This window comes from Cyrtonyx montezumae, unplaced genomic scaffold (genome assembly GCF_038088225.1).
Source record: "Cyrtonyx montezumae isolate F1298 unplaced genomic scaffold, pur_monq_1.0 scaffold_3, whole genome shotgun sequence".
Classification (NCBI taxonomy): domain Eukaryota; kingdom Metazoa; phylum Chordata; class Aves; order Galliformes; family Odontophoridae; genus Cyrtonyx; species Cyrtonyx montezumae.
In genome coordinates, this window is record NW_027072034.1 from 144,843,691 (window position 1) to 144,858,564 (window position 14,874).

Below are 14,874 nucleotides of genomic sequence, written 5' to 3' on the forward strand. Positions count from 1 at the left end.
CTACTTAGCCACTGGAGACAGAAAATCAATATCATGATGTTTATCTAAATAGGCATCTACTTCTGTGGATAGCAAAGCTGAACATGTTCACTCATGTCCTTGGTTCAGATACACTGTGCCTAACAATGAATTAAATTCAAAATTCTCAGAAAGAAATCTGACCATATAATTGGTGTCCTATTCCAAGCCCCAGATAGAGTGGAAGCCAAGTCATAGATGGAATTGAAATTGACAAGGGATGTAAAAAATAACAAGAGATTCTACAGGTATATTTGTAAGAAAAGACAGTACAAGGAGATTGTACCTCTCCGATAAATGGGAAGGAAAAACTGCTTCAAAAGACATGGAATGGCTTCCTATATTTCTCTTCCTGAAACTCTAGGGAGGGGCTGAGGTATCAAATCCCTCCTGCTGTAAGCCAAGATCACCTGCTGAAATTAAATGAGTACAAGTCTGTATGACATACACCTCAGGGTCCTGAAGGAAATGGCTGATTGTGGTTGCCAAGCAACTCTCCATCATATCTGAAGCCCTCAGTGACTTGAAAAAGGGAAACACCACTCCCATTTTTGTGCCTGGGAAGATCATGTAACAGATCTTCCTGGAAGATTTGTTAAGGCACATGCAAGATGAGGAGGTGATCTAAGACAGCCAGCACATCTCCACCAAGGGAAGATCATCCCTGACTAATCTAGTGGCCTTCTATTGATGCAGTTACAGCTTCAGTAGACAAGGAGTAACTGATGTCATCTACCTGGACTTGTGCAAGGTGTACCATATGGTTCCACATCATGTTCTTATCTCTAAATTGAAAATGTATGTACTTGAAAGATGTATTATTCACTGAATAAGGAATTGGTCATAGCCAGAGGGTCGTGGTCAATGGCTCCATGTTCAGGTGGAAGGCAGTAATCAGTGGTGTCCTCCAGGCTTATCTAGATGAACTAGATGACCTTTGAGGTCCCTTTCAACAAAAGTGGTTCTATGATTCTGTGATATGTCAGGTCTTGCGGTCAAAGTGAGAAATTCTTACAATTGGCCTGTAATATCTTTCCCATGCTAGAGTCACACGTTAGACTTCCAAATGATTTTTCAGACAGACGATATTCCTGCTTCACCCAAAGCATCTCTGTGCAATCCTCAGCTACTTCCTTCTCAGCTGATCTGAGGTTGTATCATCCCTAGACATCGCCTAGGTTACTAAAAGCACGTTTAGTTGCATGAACTCATTTCACACATATGACAAAAATTTATCTCAGAATTATGTAAAATGCCAGATTTCATTAAAATATACCTATGATTAGAAACATAAACACCACAAATCAACTTCATCTTACCTGTGTAAAGGTCTTTCAAGTGAGGGATAGAATTTCTTTGAGGGCTATCTAAAGGGAGAAGGATTCAGTAAACTGCCTTTACTACCTTTCCTGTTATAAGAACTAAATATCAATCTTTTATATTCATTTATTTTTTACAATTTTATATTTCCATGCCACAGAGTGCATAATTCTTTTGATGTTTTAACAGTTATAAAAAATGTTCCGTAGGAGAAAATACACACATTGATTCTCAGTACTTCATGGAGAAACAGAAATAAAAGAAGACATAGAAAAGAGAAAGATAGGATGACAATTCCTCAAGGATGCTGGCCTATATAGAGATTTACTGATTCTCACTTTATTTTAAAACAATCTGTTGGCCATTTTATTATTGTTAATGATTTCAAGGCCATGAGAAGGGAATCTGTACTTCTGTAAGGAAACATCTTCCACCTCAGTGTGTATTCTGTTTCCTGTAATTTCATTTGGATATCCTCAACTTATTGTTCAAAGTCTTGACTGTTTTCATTTTTCACTGCTGCATGACCAAATTTATTGTGATTGTGGATTTATTCTACTGAAGGCCTAAATCTAGTTACAAGAGGGTTGAGAATGACGCAATACTGAAATAAATCCCACCAACTATCAATACACTTTCAGTCACATGAAAGCAACAGAAATATTACTCCACAACACAATTCAATGACAAGTTTCTGTAACCAGTGTGCTGTCTGGCCGAACAAACAACAAATCTCTTTGAGAAAAATTAAATCTCTTAGATGATCCAGAGCAATCTGAGAGTATCACAGCTCTTCCCCTCTTATGATTTATGCATTATCTCACCGTGGCTTTTATAAATACGTTAAAATATTATAATTCTTGAACTGGTAAAGACCAATCAGTTAATGTATTTCATGTCCTATCAAAACAAGACTGTTTCTAAGTCCTTGTTAAAGCTAGCCTGAACAGTTTGGAATTTTAATTTCTGGGGTACGTAATGAGACTAACGAAAGCATGAAAATCTGAAACTTAGGGCCCTCACATTATCACGACTCTGTGAGCTGCACTGCCTTCCTGTGTGCCCTACCATGCTCATATATGCATGAGAACAAAAGGAATATGTGAGAACAAGGTCTTACAGATAGGAGTTCATTAGACTGAAAAACAGACAAGACTATCCTTCAGGTTTGCTCTCAATGTAAAGAAACTTACGTGCAGGCATATTACTATTAAAGACTGGAGCTCTGTTTCAGACACTTGATGGAAATAGTGCAGGGGAATATAGAAAAATAGAAATGACCGTTATGTGCTGCCTTCCACAGATTTTCACTAACACTTGAGAGCTTAACATCTTTTATGCTTTTGAAACCATTCTTAATAAAATAAAATTAGACCTTTCAAAAATCTCTCACCTCCTGGGCCACCTCAACCTAGATCAATACACTCCTGTTAACGGCTATTATGTGCTGTTCACAGATCCTCCATACGTTTCTTTTCGAAACTTTTTAACTGAATTTAGGAAATAATGTGTCAAACAAATTTTTGAAAGTCCTATGCTATCACATCTATTTAATTTCCTGTATTTACTGTTTGTTTTGTTCAGTCCAAAAATTCAAGCTTGTTTTGTGTGATCTGACAGAAACTTCTGGCAATATTTTTAAAAAGAAATGTTTAAAACTGAGTAAGTATTTTAAACAGCTTCATATACAAAACTTGCACTATGAGCATTCTCATTAGAAGAAATGTGTGTGTAATATTTTTAACATAATTTTAAGTTTTTGATGTCAATGTGTCATACCAATTTCCAAGCTTCATAGTACTCCACTACATTCTCATTAAAAACATGATTTAAGCTATATACTCAAGTGGTCTACAGATTTCTTCCTCACTTCCACAATAAAACTTTTGTCTTCTACACATATCATGTACCCTCTTGTCATCTTCAGTTCAACTACTACCACCATATAATATCTAGTGAATCACTTCTTACAATGCGTTGTGCTACTTAAAGTGAATTGTGAAACTGTAAAAACAATCTTCAGTACTGTTTCCTCAAATAGTCTCTCTTTACCATCAGTTATTAAATGAAAATTTATTTGCTCATATTCAAGCAAAAATCAGAATATTCAGACAAATTTTAGTTTATCGTGAAGTGTACTTAAACCATTAACTCTATATAATTATAATTTTTACTGATCATAGAATCATTAAGGTTGCAGAAGACCTTTAAGATTATCTAGTCCAACTGCTCACCTACCACCAATATTGCCCACTAAACCATGAACCTAACCATGAAGTATTGCAAAGTTCACAGAATCACAGAATTGTAGGTGTTGGAGGGGACCTCTACAGATCATCAAGTCAAACACCATTGTCAAAGCAGGCTCCCTAGATCAGGTTGCACAGGTAGGCATCCAGGTGGGTCTTGAACATCTCCAGAGAAGGAGACTCCACCACCTCTCTGTGCAGCCTGTGCCAGTGCTCTGTTACTTTCACTGTGAAGAAGTTCCCATGCACGTTTGTGTTGAACTTCCTATACTTCAGTTTGCAGTCATTTCCCCGTGTCCTATTGCCACACACTGCAGAAAAGAGTCCAGCCTCAGCCCTTTGCCTTCCACGCCTTAGATATTTATAGACGTGGATCAGATCCCCTCTGAACCTTCTTTTTCCAAGGCTGAACAGACCCAGGTCTCTCACCCTTTCTTCATAATGGAGGTGTTCCATGCCCTTTATCATCTTAGTAGCCCTCTGCTGGACTCTTTCAAGGAGATCCCTGTCTTTTTTGTACCAGGGAGCCCAGAACTGGACACAATACTTCAGCTGAGTCCACACCAGGGCAGAGGAGAGGGAGAAGATCACCTGCCTCAACCTGCTGGCCACACTCTTAATGTCCAGGATACCACTAGCCTTCTTGGCCACCAGGGCACACTGCTGGCTCATGGCCAACCTGTCATCTGTCAGGACACCCAGGTCTCTCCTCAGAGTTCCCCTGCAGCAAGTCATCCCCCAGCCTGTACTGGTGCATGCAGTTATTCCTTCCTAGGTTCAAGACTCTACACTTGCTCTTATTAAGCATCATCTGGTTCCTTTCTGCCCAACCTGTCCAGGTCTTACTTAATGGCAACACAGCCTTCCAGCCTGTCAGCTATTCCTCCCAGCTTTGTATCATCAGCAAACTTGCTGAGGGTGGACTCCATCCCGTCATTGAGGTCACTGATGTTGAACAGGATCAGACCCAGAACTGACCCCTCAGGAACACAGAAGTACAGGCCTTCAACTGGACTCTGTGCCACTGATCACAACCCAGTGAGCTCTGCCAGTCAACCAGCTCTCAACTCACCTCACCAATCACTCATCTATTCCACGCTTCCTCAGCTTTGTTGTAAGGATGCTGTGGGAGACAGTGTCAAATGCCTTGCTGAAATCAAGTTAGATTACATCCACTGCTCTCCTCCCATCCACAAATGACATCATAGAAGACTGCGAGGTTGGTTGAGCATGACCTCCCCTGGTGAACCCATGCTGACTACTTCTGATAACTCACTTCTCTTCTTCTTTCTTAGGGATATAAAAAAAAGTTCAGGGATTTTTTTGTTTGTTTCTTTTTGTTTGTTTATTTTATTTATTTATTTTTATTTTAAATCAATACCCAAGTAGAAATTTAGGTATAATATTCACTGAAATACAATTTTTGAAACTTTGGATATACTTTAGCACTTCAGATGTACAACTTTGTAAAGGTATATCCAATTTTCAGCCCAAGCGCTGTAGGCACAGCTCACACTGTAGTCAACCCTTGCCCTGCACCATCATGGTGGTGGCTCTTCTTGCTAAGCAGCCCAGCCCCTCACTGTTTTGCTAGTAACCCTAACTGGGCTGAAACCATGGCACAGGTTGTAGTGCAGTGCCAACTAAAAGTATGGAGAATACGTTTATGGATTTTTATAGACTGGCTGAACACAATCATGTAAACAGCAAAAAAAATAGAATTTTAGAACAAGTTTCAGGATTGCAAAAAAATAATCAATGGTTTGCTTTATTTGTAACTCCATTTTTAGTCAGCATAAATTCACTACATGCAGATTTTCAAATGGAATGCATAAAGTTGCAATCCAAAACTTAATCATGTCTCTACCAGACTTCTATAAGCCCCTTCTTACTGAAGAGAAATATCCCTCTCTTCAGTCATACCTTATTCATGTAATTGCTTTTGGCTGTATGTATGTATGTGAAAAACGGCTTTCAAGGATGAAGCACAGGAAGAGTAAAATTTCAATAAATTGAGAGCTCACTACATGTTACAACCACCACCACCAAACCAGGCTGATTCATTAGATTAACAAAAACAAAGTCAAATATCTCACTACTTTTATGATTTTGTTACTTTTTTATATGCTTTAATTAAAAAAAAAAAATCTTTTCCTCAAATATTTGGCTGCAATGAGCTCTCCCCATAGCCTTCTCTTCTCTAGACTGAATGAGACCAATTCCCTCCACTTTTCTTTATAACAGTGGTGCTGCTGTTCTTTGATCATGTTCACAGCCCTCCTTTCAACCCACTCCAATAGCTGCATATCTTTCTCATATTGGGGTCGCCATACCTGGTCACAATATTCCAGATGAGGCCTCACAAGGCAAATCAGTCTACCAGTCCACCCTTCAGATTCATATCTCTCTAATTTAAAAATAGTTATCACCCCATCATAGGGAGCCACTATACTGGTCAGGCATGATCTGTTTTTGGTGAAGCCATCCTGACCATCCTGGAACACGTCTTCTCATACATGCCTTATCATAGCTTCTTGAGGAGGATATCTTCCATGATTTTCCCAAGCACAGATGAGAGGCTCACCAGTCTGTAGTTCCCTGGGTAAAAATGGAAACAATATTTTCCTTTTTCCAGTCACAAAGAACTTCTTCTGCCAGTCATGATTTCTCAGACATGACAGCAAGTGGCTTGGCAATCAATTCACTTAGCTCCTTCAAGACCATGTGATACATATCATCCAACTCCATAGACTTGCACACGTTCAGTCTTATCAGGTGGTCCCAGACTTGCTTCGCTGCTACAGTGGAAGGGATTTTTGCTCCCCTTGACTCTTGCCTAAAGGTTTACGAAGCCTAACTACCAGTGAAGTCTGAGGCAAAGAACTCATTGAGTACCTCAGCCTTCTCCATGCCTCATGAAGCCTGTTCTTCCTCTTCATTTATCAGATGGTGTACATTTTTCTAACCAATGTACTTGTAGAATCCTTTCTTGTTATTTTCCATATTTCTTTCAAGTTCAGTTTCATCTGTGTCTTCATTTTCCTGATTCCATTGCTACACATTCAGTCAGCATCCTTATATTTTTCCCTGGTCACACATCCTAGTTAGTTGCATCCCATCCAATGTCAACATGTCCAGTCTCTCAAAAGTGCGTCCAAGATCATAATAGCCCAAACCCTGATCATGACACCAGCCATGCAGCCATTCATTTAACTGATTTGTTCTGCTCCTTCTGCCTGGATCCCATTCTCCAACCAGCAGGATCAAGGAGAACACTACCTGTGCTTCTGATCTCTTCAACATCCTCCAAAGGAACACAGAATCTTATTTAACATTTTGTAGTTTCCTAGTTGTACCCTCTTGTGACACAGCTTGAAAGAGAAGGAGCAGATAATAGTCTTATACCCATTAGCCTTTTCCTGATGTTCTGAATGCAGGCCTTGAGCAAGCAACAAACCTCTCTAGAGAGATTATCCAGGCAGCAAGTTACTGCCTCAGTGCCCCTCAGGGACTAAAACACTGCATTTTTTTGGCAGCACTGGCTCTGACTTGTGTCCTTGTTTGGGCAGCCTTACTGTGGTTGTCCTTTTCCAGGTCTGAACTATTATCCACACCTTTTTCTCTTTATATCCCTAGAGCTTCGTATCCACTGCTTATGGACATTCCAGGGTCAAGGAGGAGGCTCTTCTTTCTGCTCTCAGCTGAGAGGAGTACTGTCTCCTCACCTTGGGTGTTTTTGTCATCCACCTCCTCAGGGCTGGAAGATTTTTATCTTCTTCTTGCAGGGACTTCAGACAGGGCTTTTGATCTGCCTGTGTCATTGCACAATATCATGCATCAGTCTCCCTCTCTGACTGCTGGATACTTCTCTGCCTAGTGATTTCCTCTTGCAACATGGCCATCTGCTCAAAAAGCTCATTGAGCTGGATACACATGCACTCATGATAACCCTGCATCCCTCCGATCCTTGGGGGTCTTTCAGATTCTGAAGTTTCCAGATTCTGATCTTATAAGATCCCTACCAACTCAAATTATTTTATGATTCTATGATTTCTTCACAACTGAAAATAGATAAGACATTGCTACTCAATGTGATGCACATATATGGACTTTGAAGCCAAGATGTATGTACCTCTGGTGTCACAGGGTAAATTTAGCCCAAGATCCTGATTCCCGAACAATTTTGGACATGAATAACAGAAAATTCAGGATCATTACTTCCTTCTTGTTTCTGAAAACCTTCATAGGACTGAGATGAAGGGGTAATACAACTTCCTGAAAAACGTCCTCTAATTTTGGTCTGTATGTAGTGTTCCTGTTTACAATCAGAGCAGTGTGAGAACTTGATAGATGACCTCCTGACAAGTGGATCTAATGTATCTATTTCATAAGTTGACTTTTAAAGGGAAAGAGGGAAATCTAATTTGGCATAGCATGTGTGCTTGCATCATCCCATCACTCTAATTTCAGTGCTGCCTGAAAGCTTATTTTGGTTGGTATTGTATTCTGGAATGACACAGAACTAAACTGGTGAGATGTCAACAAACTTCCAGAAACAGCTTAATCAAATACAATCAGCCAAGCTGTGGAGATGTGAAATGTCACATTTAGAAACACTCAGAACTGAAATGTCAGTGAAGCTAAGTACAGTAAAGCCAGAGTTATATGAATATCTAACAAAAACATGAATATAATCAATAAGGACATAAATAACAGTACTTTCATTTAAAAGTAACTCTGAATTTCTAAAGCTCTTAAAAATATTAATTCAGATCTCCAAATTGACTAAGATAGATAGCTAAGGATTGTTAATCTTATTTTTACTGCTGGGTAAACTGAGGCAGAGAGGTTCAGTGACTTACCCAAGGCCACAGAGGAAGTCACTGTCAGAGCCGGGATTAGAGCTCAGGAGTTTCTGACTCCCAGTCCCAAGCTCAGACCACTAGACCATGGCCTCAGGACATTTCCAGCTGGTCTTCAGTCTAAAAAAAAGTAAATTCTCAAGTATGTTACAAGTATGTAACATATATATATATATATATATGTATACTTTTTTCTTTTTTACTTTGAACGTAATGTTATGAATGAGAATACATTGCTCATAAGTCAACGATGAAAAGAAAACCAGTATATTTTCACTGATTTACCATTATCATACGGCTGAGTATGATAAGGTTCTACAAAAAAAATCTTGATTTAAGTTGCAGCCAGTAAAGACTGCTGTTGCATTTCTCAGAGTAAAGAACAAATTGCCTTTCCAACCCAGCCAGCATGTCATTTATATTAATGGCGAGGAATGCTAAGTTGCTCTGTGTGTAAGTAAACTCTATTAAGAAAGTCACGTCCCTTGGTGAAACTAGATCCTTAGTAAATTTTACTAGCTAAGCACTGAGCTCCATGTCAGAGTAATTACACCTTTTATCCACTGTGAGCTCTCTCTTAGCTTCTTCATACTCTTTAATTTCCCACTTCAGCTAATTTAGCAGTACAATCACAAAGGTTTTAAAAGGTTAGCTACTGAGGAACTGGCGCATGAATGTTCTGTTAAGCTCCATGCATTGGAATCACATAATGTAGAAGAAGGAATTAATTAAGTAACAATTAGGTAGTGATGGATCATTGACAACATATACACACTTGCTGCTAAAATTAATCTCCCCTGTAAAGCTGATACATTGTGTATCTTCTCATATATACAACAGATTTTTTTTTTTAAACTTAACATATAAAATGGATAAGCTTCTCAACAACATCTGAAAAAATAATAATTATTTTACATATTTTATGGTACTATTGATTCTACAAACTATTTTAAAATATAATGTGCCTTTATTAAAATGAAATAAAACAGTAGTGAGAATAGCAAGAGGGAAGAGTTTTTTAAGGTAGAAGATATTAAAGTGACTCTAAGGACATTTTTTTACATGAAAGTACTTATATGTTGAAGGTGCTAACAATTCTGTAGTATTCTCTTGCTACCTAATTTTACCATATTGTTTCCTTGTATCAGCTGCTTAATATATAGATTGGCAGTCAGCCCAGACAATCCTCGATTCTAAAAGCCTCTTAGCAGATGAAAAATCCTTGGTTCATTCACACCTTGTAGATAGGATGACAGGGCAGAAGTGACATCCAGATCCATTTAGAGTATATTTTGAGTTTGATTCTCCTTTGCCTTGCACCTTGTGCAGTCATTTATAGCCGTGCTAAGTGAGCACAAAATGGACATAAAACACTCCTACCCATGTGAGGAGAGAATTCTGATTTCATTGCATTATTTCAAGCAGTAATTAAAAAAAGTGCCATGCAGGGAAAAAAAAAAAATCTGTCTCTTCATAGAAAGTCTATAGAACTTTGGCGCAAACATAAAGCAGCAATTTAAAGAAATTGCATTTACACTTTAGAGAAAAGGGTATTTTCTTGTGCTAATTGCTTGGTAAATTCATTGGGAAAAACATACATGTTAAACATATCTAAAGAAAATGAAAACTACTTCATCCTTGTTTTGGTTAAAATCATATTTAACTAGGAGTCCTAGATTATATTCTCACATACAAAAATTATGCCCTAGTCAGAATCTGTCCTAGTTTTATATTTTCATGTACTTCTTCTAAACCCAATTATTCAAACACGCAACTACCTGTAATCATTGCAACAGCCAGTATTATCACAACAGCTGGTCTCAGTCCATCAGAGTTCAGTACTGCCCTGGCATCAGTACAGGTAGCAAATGATTGTCTTCAGCATTTACCAGAATTCTCTCTGCTATATGATCTATCACCACCATGAAAATGTAAGACCTAGCGCCAAACATCTTCATGATACCAATTAATATATTTAGAAAAGGCCTGCAAATATTACATTAACAAATGTGAGTTAACAAAACAGTTAGGATATAAGAAAGGATATAATGTAGCTTCAACTATAGATATGGTTAAAAATTGTTTCATGCAAATAACGTATAATAATTCATTTAATATGTTTGGACATGAATTTCCCCATACTTCCTGGTGACCATTTTCCCATCCCTCCCCTGCATACTTCTAGTCTTCCCAATAAGATTAGATGCTACTATGGGACTGGTAACTCAGATGTGTATTCTGAGCAGAAATAGAAATTAATGGACTACTTCAGTAGCTTATGATCTAAGAATACTGCTAGAAAAAATGTCTCATGATGTTTCTGCTAGAATATTTCTCTTCTTTCAATCACAGTCAGGCACAACAAGAAGTTATCCTAAGAACATGGTTCCCACGCCTGTTACCATTCTCTAGAGGTTTCCACAACCTTCAATGAAGCGTCTAGAGAACATGTGAACATTTGTTAAAATGTAATTTTATTAATACTGCATTATGGCTTGCAGTTTCTTGGTTTTACTGTTGTTTGGTTTTACTTTCCTTCCCATTCTGAGTGCAAGACTGGCTTGACTGAAAAATACTGCGTGTTTGTTGTGTGTGTGCACGTGTGATACCAACTGTTGAAGGCTGCTCTGCTACATGAGGGCTTATGCTCAGAGCTGTTCTACAGTTGGCTTTCTGGCAGAATCTTTCCTCATCAGTGACAACAATGTCTCTGTGTGGGGGAGAGTCTGCTTAATAATATTATACTTTCCTCGGCCATAATTTAACTGAGATGGGGCATGATTATAATTTCATTTATGTTAATCAAAATCATGAGTCATTCAATTCATGTCAATAGCATTTAAGAGCTATACAGACAAGTAAAAGCTCAGAATCAAGCAACCAGTGTTAAATCTGAAAGGTTATCCGAATCCCTTTATTAAAGATAGATACTGAAGGATAGATCCTCAGCTTACTTTGCATTATTCAGCCATTCCATTTGCATAAAACATCAAATAAAGAACTGTAATGACAGCTGATAATGTGTCATGGTACATAGGTTTTCCATTTACATCGAGTACAGAAAACACCCCTTCATTTACAAGATTTAAGATAATTCTTTCAGTTTCACAAAACTGTACCAGGAATCCTTGCCATCAGAAGCTTATATTAATGTTTAAAAGATGTTTTTTTTCTTTTTTTTGTTCTTTCCTTTTTTGTTTTTGGTCATGTTTATGTAACTTGAATTCAAAATATCTATAGGCAAACAACATTTAGGTAAGACCTCAGAGGCTGAGTTATTTTTGCAGCCCTGTCCATAATGAATATTATGTCTAGCAAACATAAGAGCGTCAAAATAATCACAATACATATAGCTTCTTTTGCATATATCTTATAACAAGTCCCATCAACTCTCCATTCCTTTTACAAAAGAGAAAAATGCTAATTTTCCAAAATACAGATTTTCTAAAGCTGTACAAGGCTCTCTACTGCTGCCTGTCTCCTGTTCAGACAGAGAAATTATGCAGGGGTTGATAGGCATTAATTTAGTCCTCACTAATAAGTACTTGTAACACAAAATTCTTGAGATTGTTCTTATTTAAATTACACTCAAGCTGCCTGTAAATCTAAAAAAAAAATTTTATATGGAAAAAATCATTTCACGAGGTCTAGCTAGCTATCAGAATGTTTCTCTTTATACTTCTCAAGTTTTTTCCATTTCTGAAGTCAGAGAATTATTGGTGTTGGAGAACATTTCATAGAAATATTTGGTATAATATGGCCTCTAGAAACTATCGCTGTCATATACGCTATCAGCTTCATGGCAAGTATGTGCCCCAAGACACCAAAGCAGAGATCTGAAGACTCTATCAGCAAACTACGATAAAAATGAAGCTAAAATGTTTTTGGATTTTTTTTTACCAGGTTTTCTATGCTGCTCGATTGCTGATTCAATGAAAACTAAAGATCTGTCTGTGGAAAGGCTTTTCCAGTGTCATGGGAGTAGCAAAAATATTTCCTTCTCACTTCCAAATGAAAGATTGCTTTCTGCTCTGTTAGAACACGTGCTCAGTTTTATACCCTATACTTCCCCAGAAGAAAATTTTCATCCAATAAAGAAATAAGAAACCATTTGCAGCCTGAATATGACCATCAGTTAAACCACTGATCCCTTATAAGAAAATCTTGAGATAATTTCAATTCTTAGGGGCATTTTACATTTTTTCCTGTCTTTGTGATAGCACTTCTATGCATTTCAGTATGAATATTTGGACCCGTAGCTTAATCATAAGACAACAGACTTTACGTATCTGTGCTGAAAAGCAACTAAAATCTCATTCTTTGTTTTTCAATAAAGTACAGTGAAAAAGAAACTGAATATAGAAAAGAGAAGTGATTTACCGTGGTTGTCTTTATCCGACCTCCTGGTTGTGTACAGGTCCAGCCTGATTTATTGATTAGCAAATCACAGCCTTCTCCTTCTAAACATGGCAGCATTTCACACCACTGTTTTGTTTTGATAATTCGTGCTGAACAGAAACAAACAAACAAACAAAACAATAAAAAAGGTTGTCAGGAGAGTTCACATTTCACTTATTTCACTTATATAAGCATTTTCTCATTAGAGTTGTCTATTTTCATCCTCTGATAACACACCCATAGGTTATGATATAAACAGCCTTAGGCAATTTAAAGAATTATTTACAACATCTGTCATTCCAGCAAATTTCATCATAAAAATAGAACTTAAACAACAACAATAAATAAAAGGAGAGCCTTGTCATACATAAAAAGAACATAAAAGTCAGATAACTTTAAATTTGATGCTATTTACAGTCAATTAAACATTGTGGATGCTAACAACTGGAGCCTTATTATTTTAATTAATCGTTACAATAGCCTAAAAATGACCTATGACTGAGATCCTCTGTATTAGGCTGTAAATAATCTTATCCTGAATAGCTTATAGAGTAAATAAACACGTCAGCCAGTGGAGAAAGAAAAGCTGTAACTGGTAAAAAGGTCAAAATAAAAATAGTGATTTGGAAAGCCTTGCGATATTTGCAACATTAGGTATAGTCAGGAACTAGAAATGTGAGCAGGAGATCATAAACAGCTGAGACTTATTTGTTTGTTCAGCCCAGAGAAGAGAACTCATGAAAGCTGCATCTGCTCACAGGGAGCAGAGGTGCAGCACTGAGCTCTGCTCTCTGGTGACAGTGACAGAACCCAAAGGAGTTGTATCAGGGAAGGGTTAAGTTGGGAATTAGGAAAAGGTTCTTCACCAGAGGGTGGTGGGCATGGAAGAAGCTCCTCAGAGAAGTAAGTGGTCAGGTATTAACCCTGCTGGAATTCAAAAAGTGTTTACATAACACTCTCAGGTGTAGGGTTTGAATTTTGGGTGGTCCTGTGTGGAGCTAGGAGTTGGACTCAATGATCCTTGTGGGTCCCTTCCAACTTGAGATACCCTCAGATTCTACGACTAGTGTTGAAGGAAGAAACCATTAGGAAATCATGGGGTAGGAGATAATAAGCCTGGAACAAAAACCCTATTGCCCTATTACCACAGGAGAAAGGAGATCTAGTCAGACAGGTGAAGGTCCCTAACCACCTGAAAGGTGTTGTGTTGCATGCTTTGTGGCATCTCTTAATACTTAGTCTCTCTAGCAAGCTGGTTCCTCTTGACTTCCTTAAGATTATGTAGCAACATAGCGTTAAAGGAGATGCAGACTAGCTATATAGATAATTTTTCTACAAGGTACGGATTAAAAATGAGGGGTTAATTCCTGTATTTTTGGGTTATAATAATACTTGAGTTCACCTCTTTCGTAGTTGGGTTCATTCTGGTGGAATAAGAAGCAATATGACTAAGATCAGATATTTTGTTCTTTTATTCTTCATGTACAGAAAATTGTAGAGTGGAGAGTTATAGAATGGCTTGGCTTGGCAGGGTCCTTAATGATCATCTAGTTCCAACCCCCCTACCACAGACAGGGCTGCCACCCACCAGCTCATGTTGCCCAGGGTCCCATCCAGCCTGGCCATTAATACCTCCAGGGATGGGGCACCCACAGCTTCTCTACCAACACTGTTCCAGGGCCTCACTATCATCTGAGTAAAAATTTTCTCCTAATATCTCATCTAAATCTCCTCTCTTTCAATTTAAAATCATTCCTCCTTGTCATATCAATAGCTGACTACATACAAAGTCAGACTCCTTCCTGTTTATTTAAGTACTTTAAGTACTGGAAAGCTACGGTGGGGTTTCTCTGGAGCTTTCTCTTCTCCAAGAAGAACAAGCTCATCTGTCTTTATAAGAATGTTGCTCCAGCCCTTTAATCATCTTCAGGGCTCTTCTCCGGACCCACAGTTCCATGTCGTTCTTGTGTTGGGGGCCATTAGTTTGGGATGCTTTTTTTGTAATACAGACCCAGTGTCACATATTC

General features: G+C 38.1%; 1 protein-coding gene across 2 annotated transcripts in view; it reads right to left on the reverse strand.

The window, feature by feature from the left end:
* The window catches only part of TAFA5 (TAFA chemokine like family member 5), a 417,997-nt gene that overhangs the window by 75,926 nt on the left and 327,197 nt on the right, over window positions 1-14,874 (reverse strand). For both annotated transcript variants that reach the window (XM_065743558.1, XM_065743559.1), the window contains exon 3: window positions 12,830-12,957. In XM_065743558.1, the coding sequence (XP_065599630.1) occupies window positions 12,830-12,957 (128 nt within the window). The remainder of the gene's footprint in view (window positions 1-12,829; window positions 12,958-14,874) is intronic.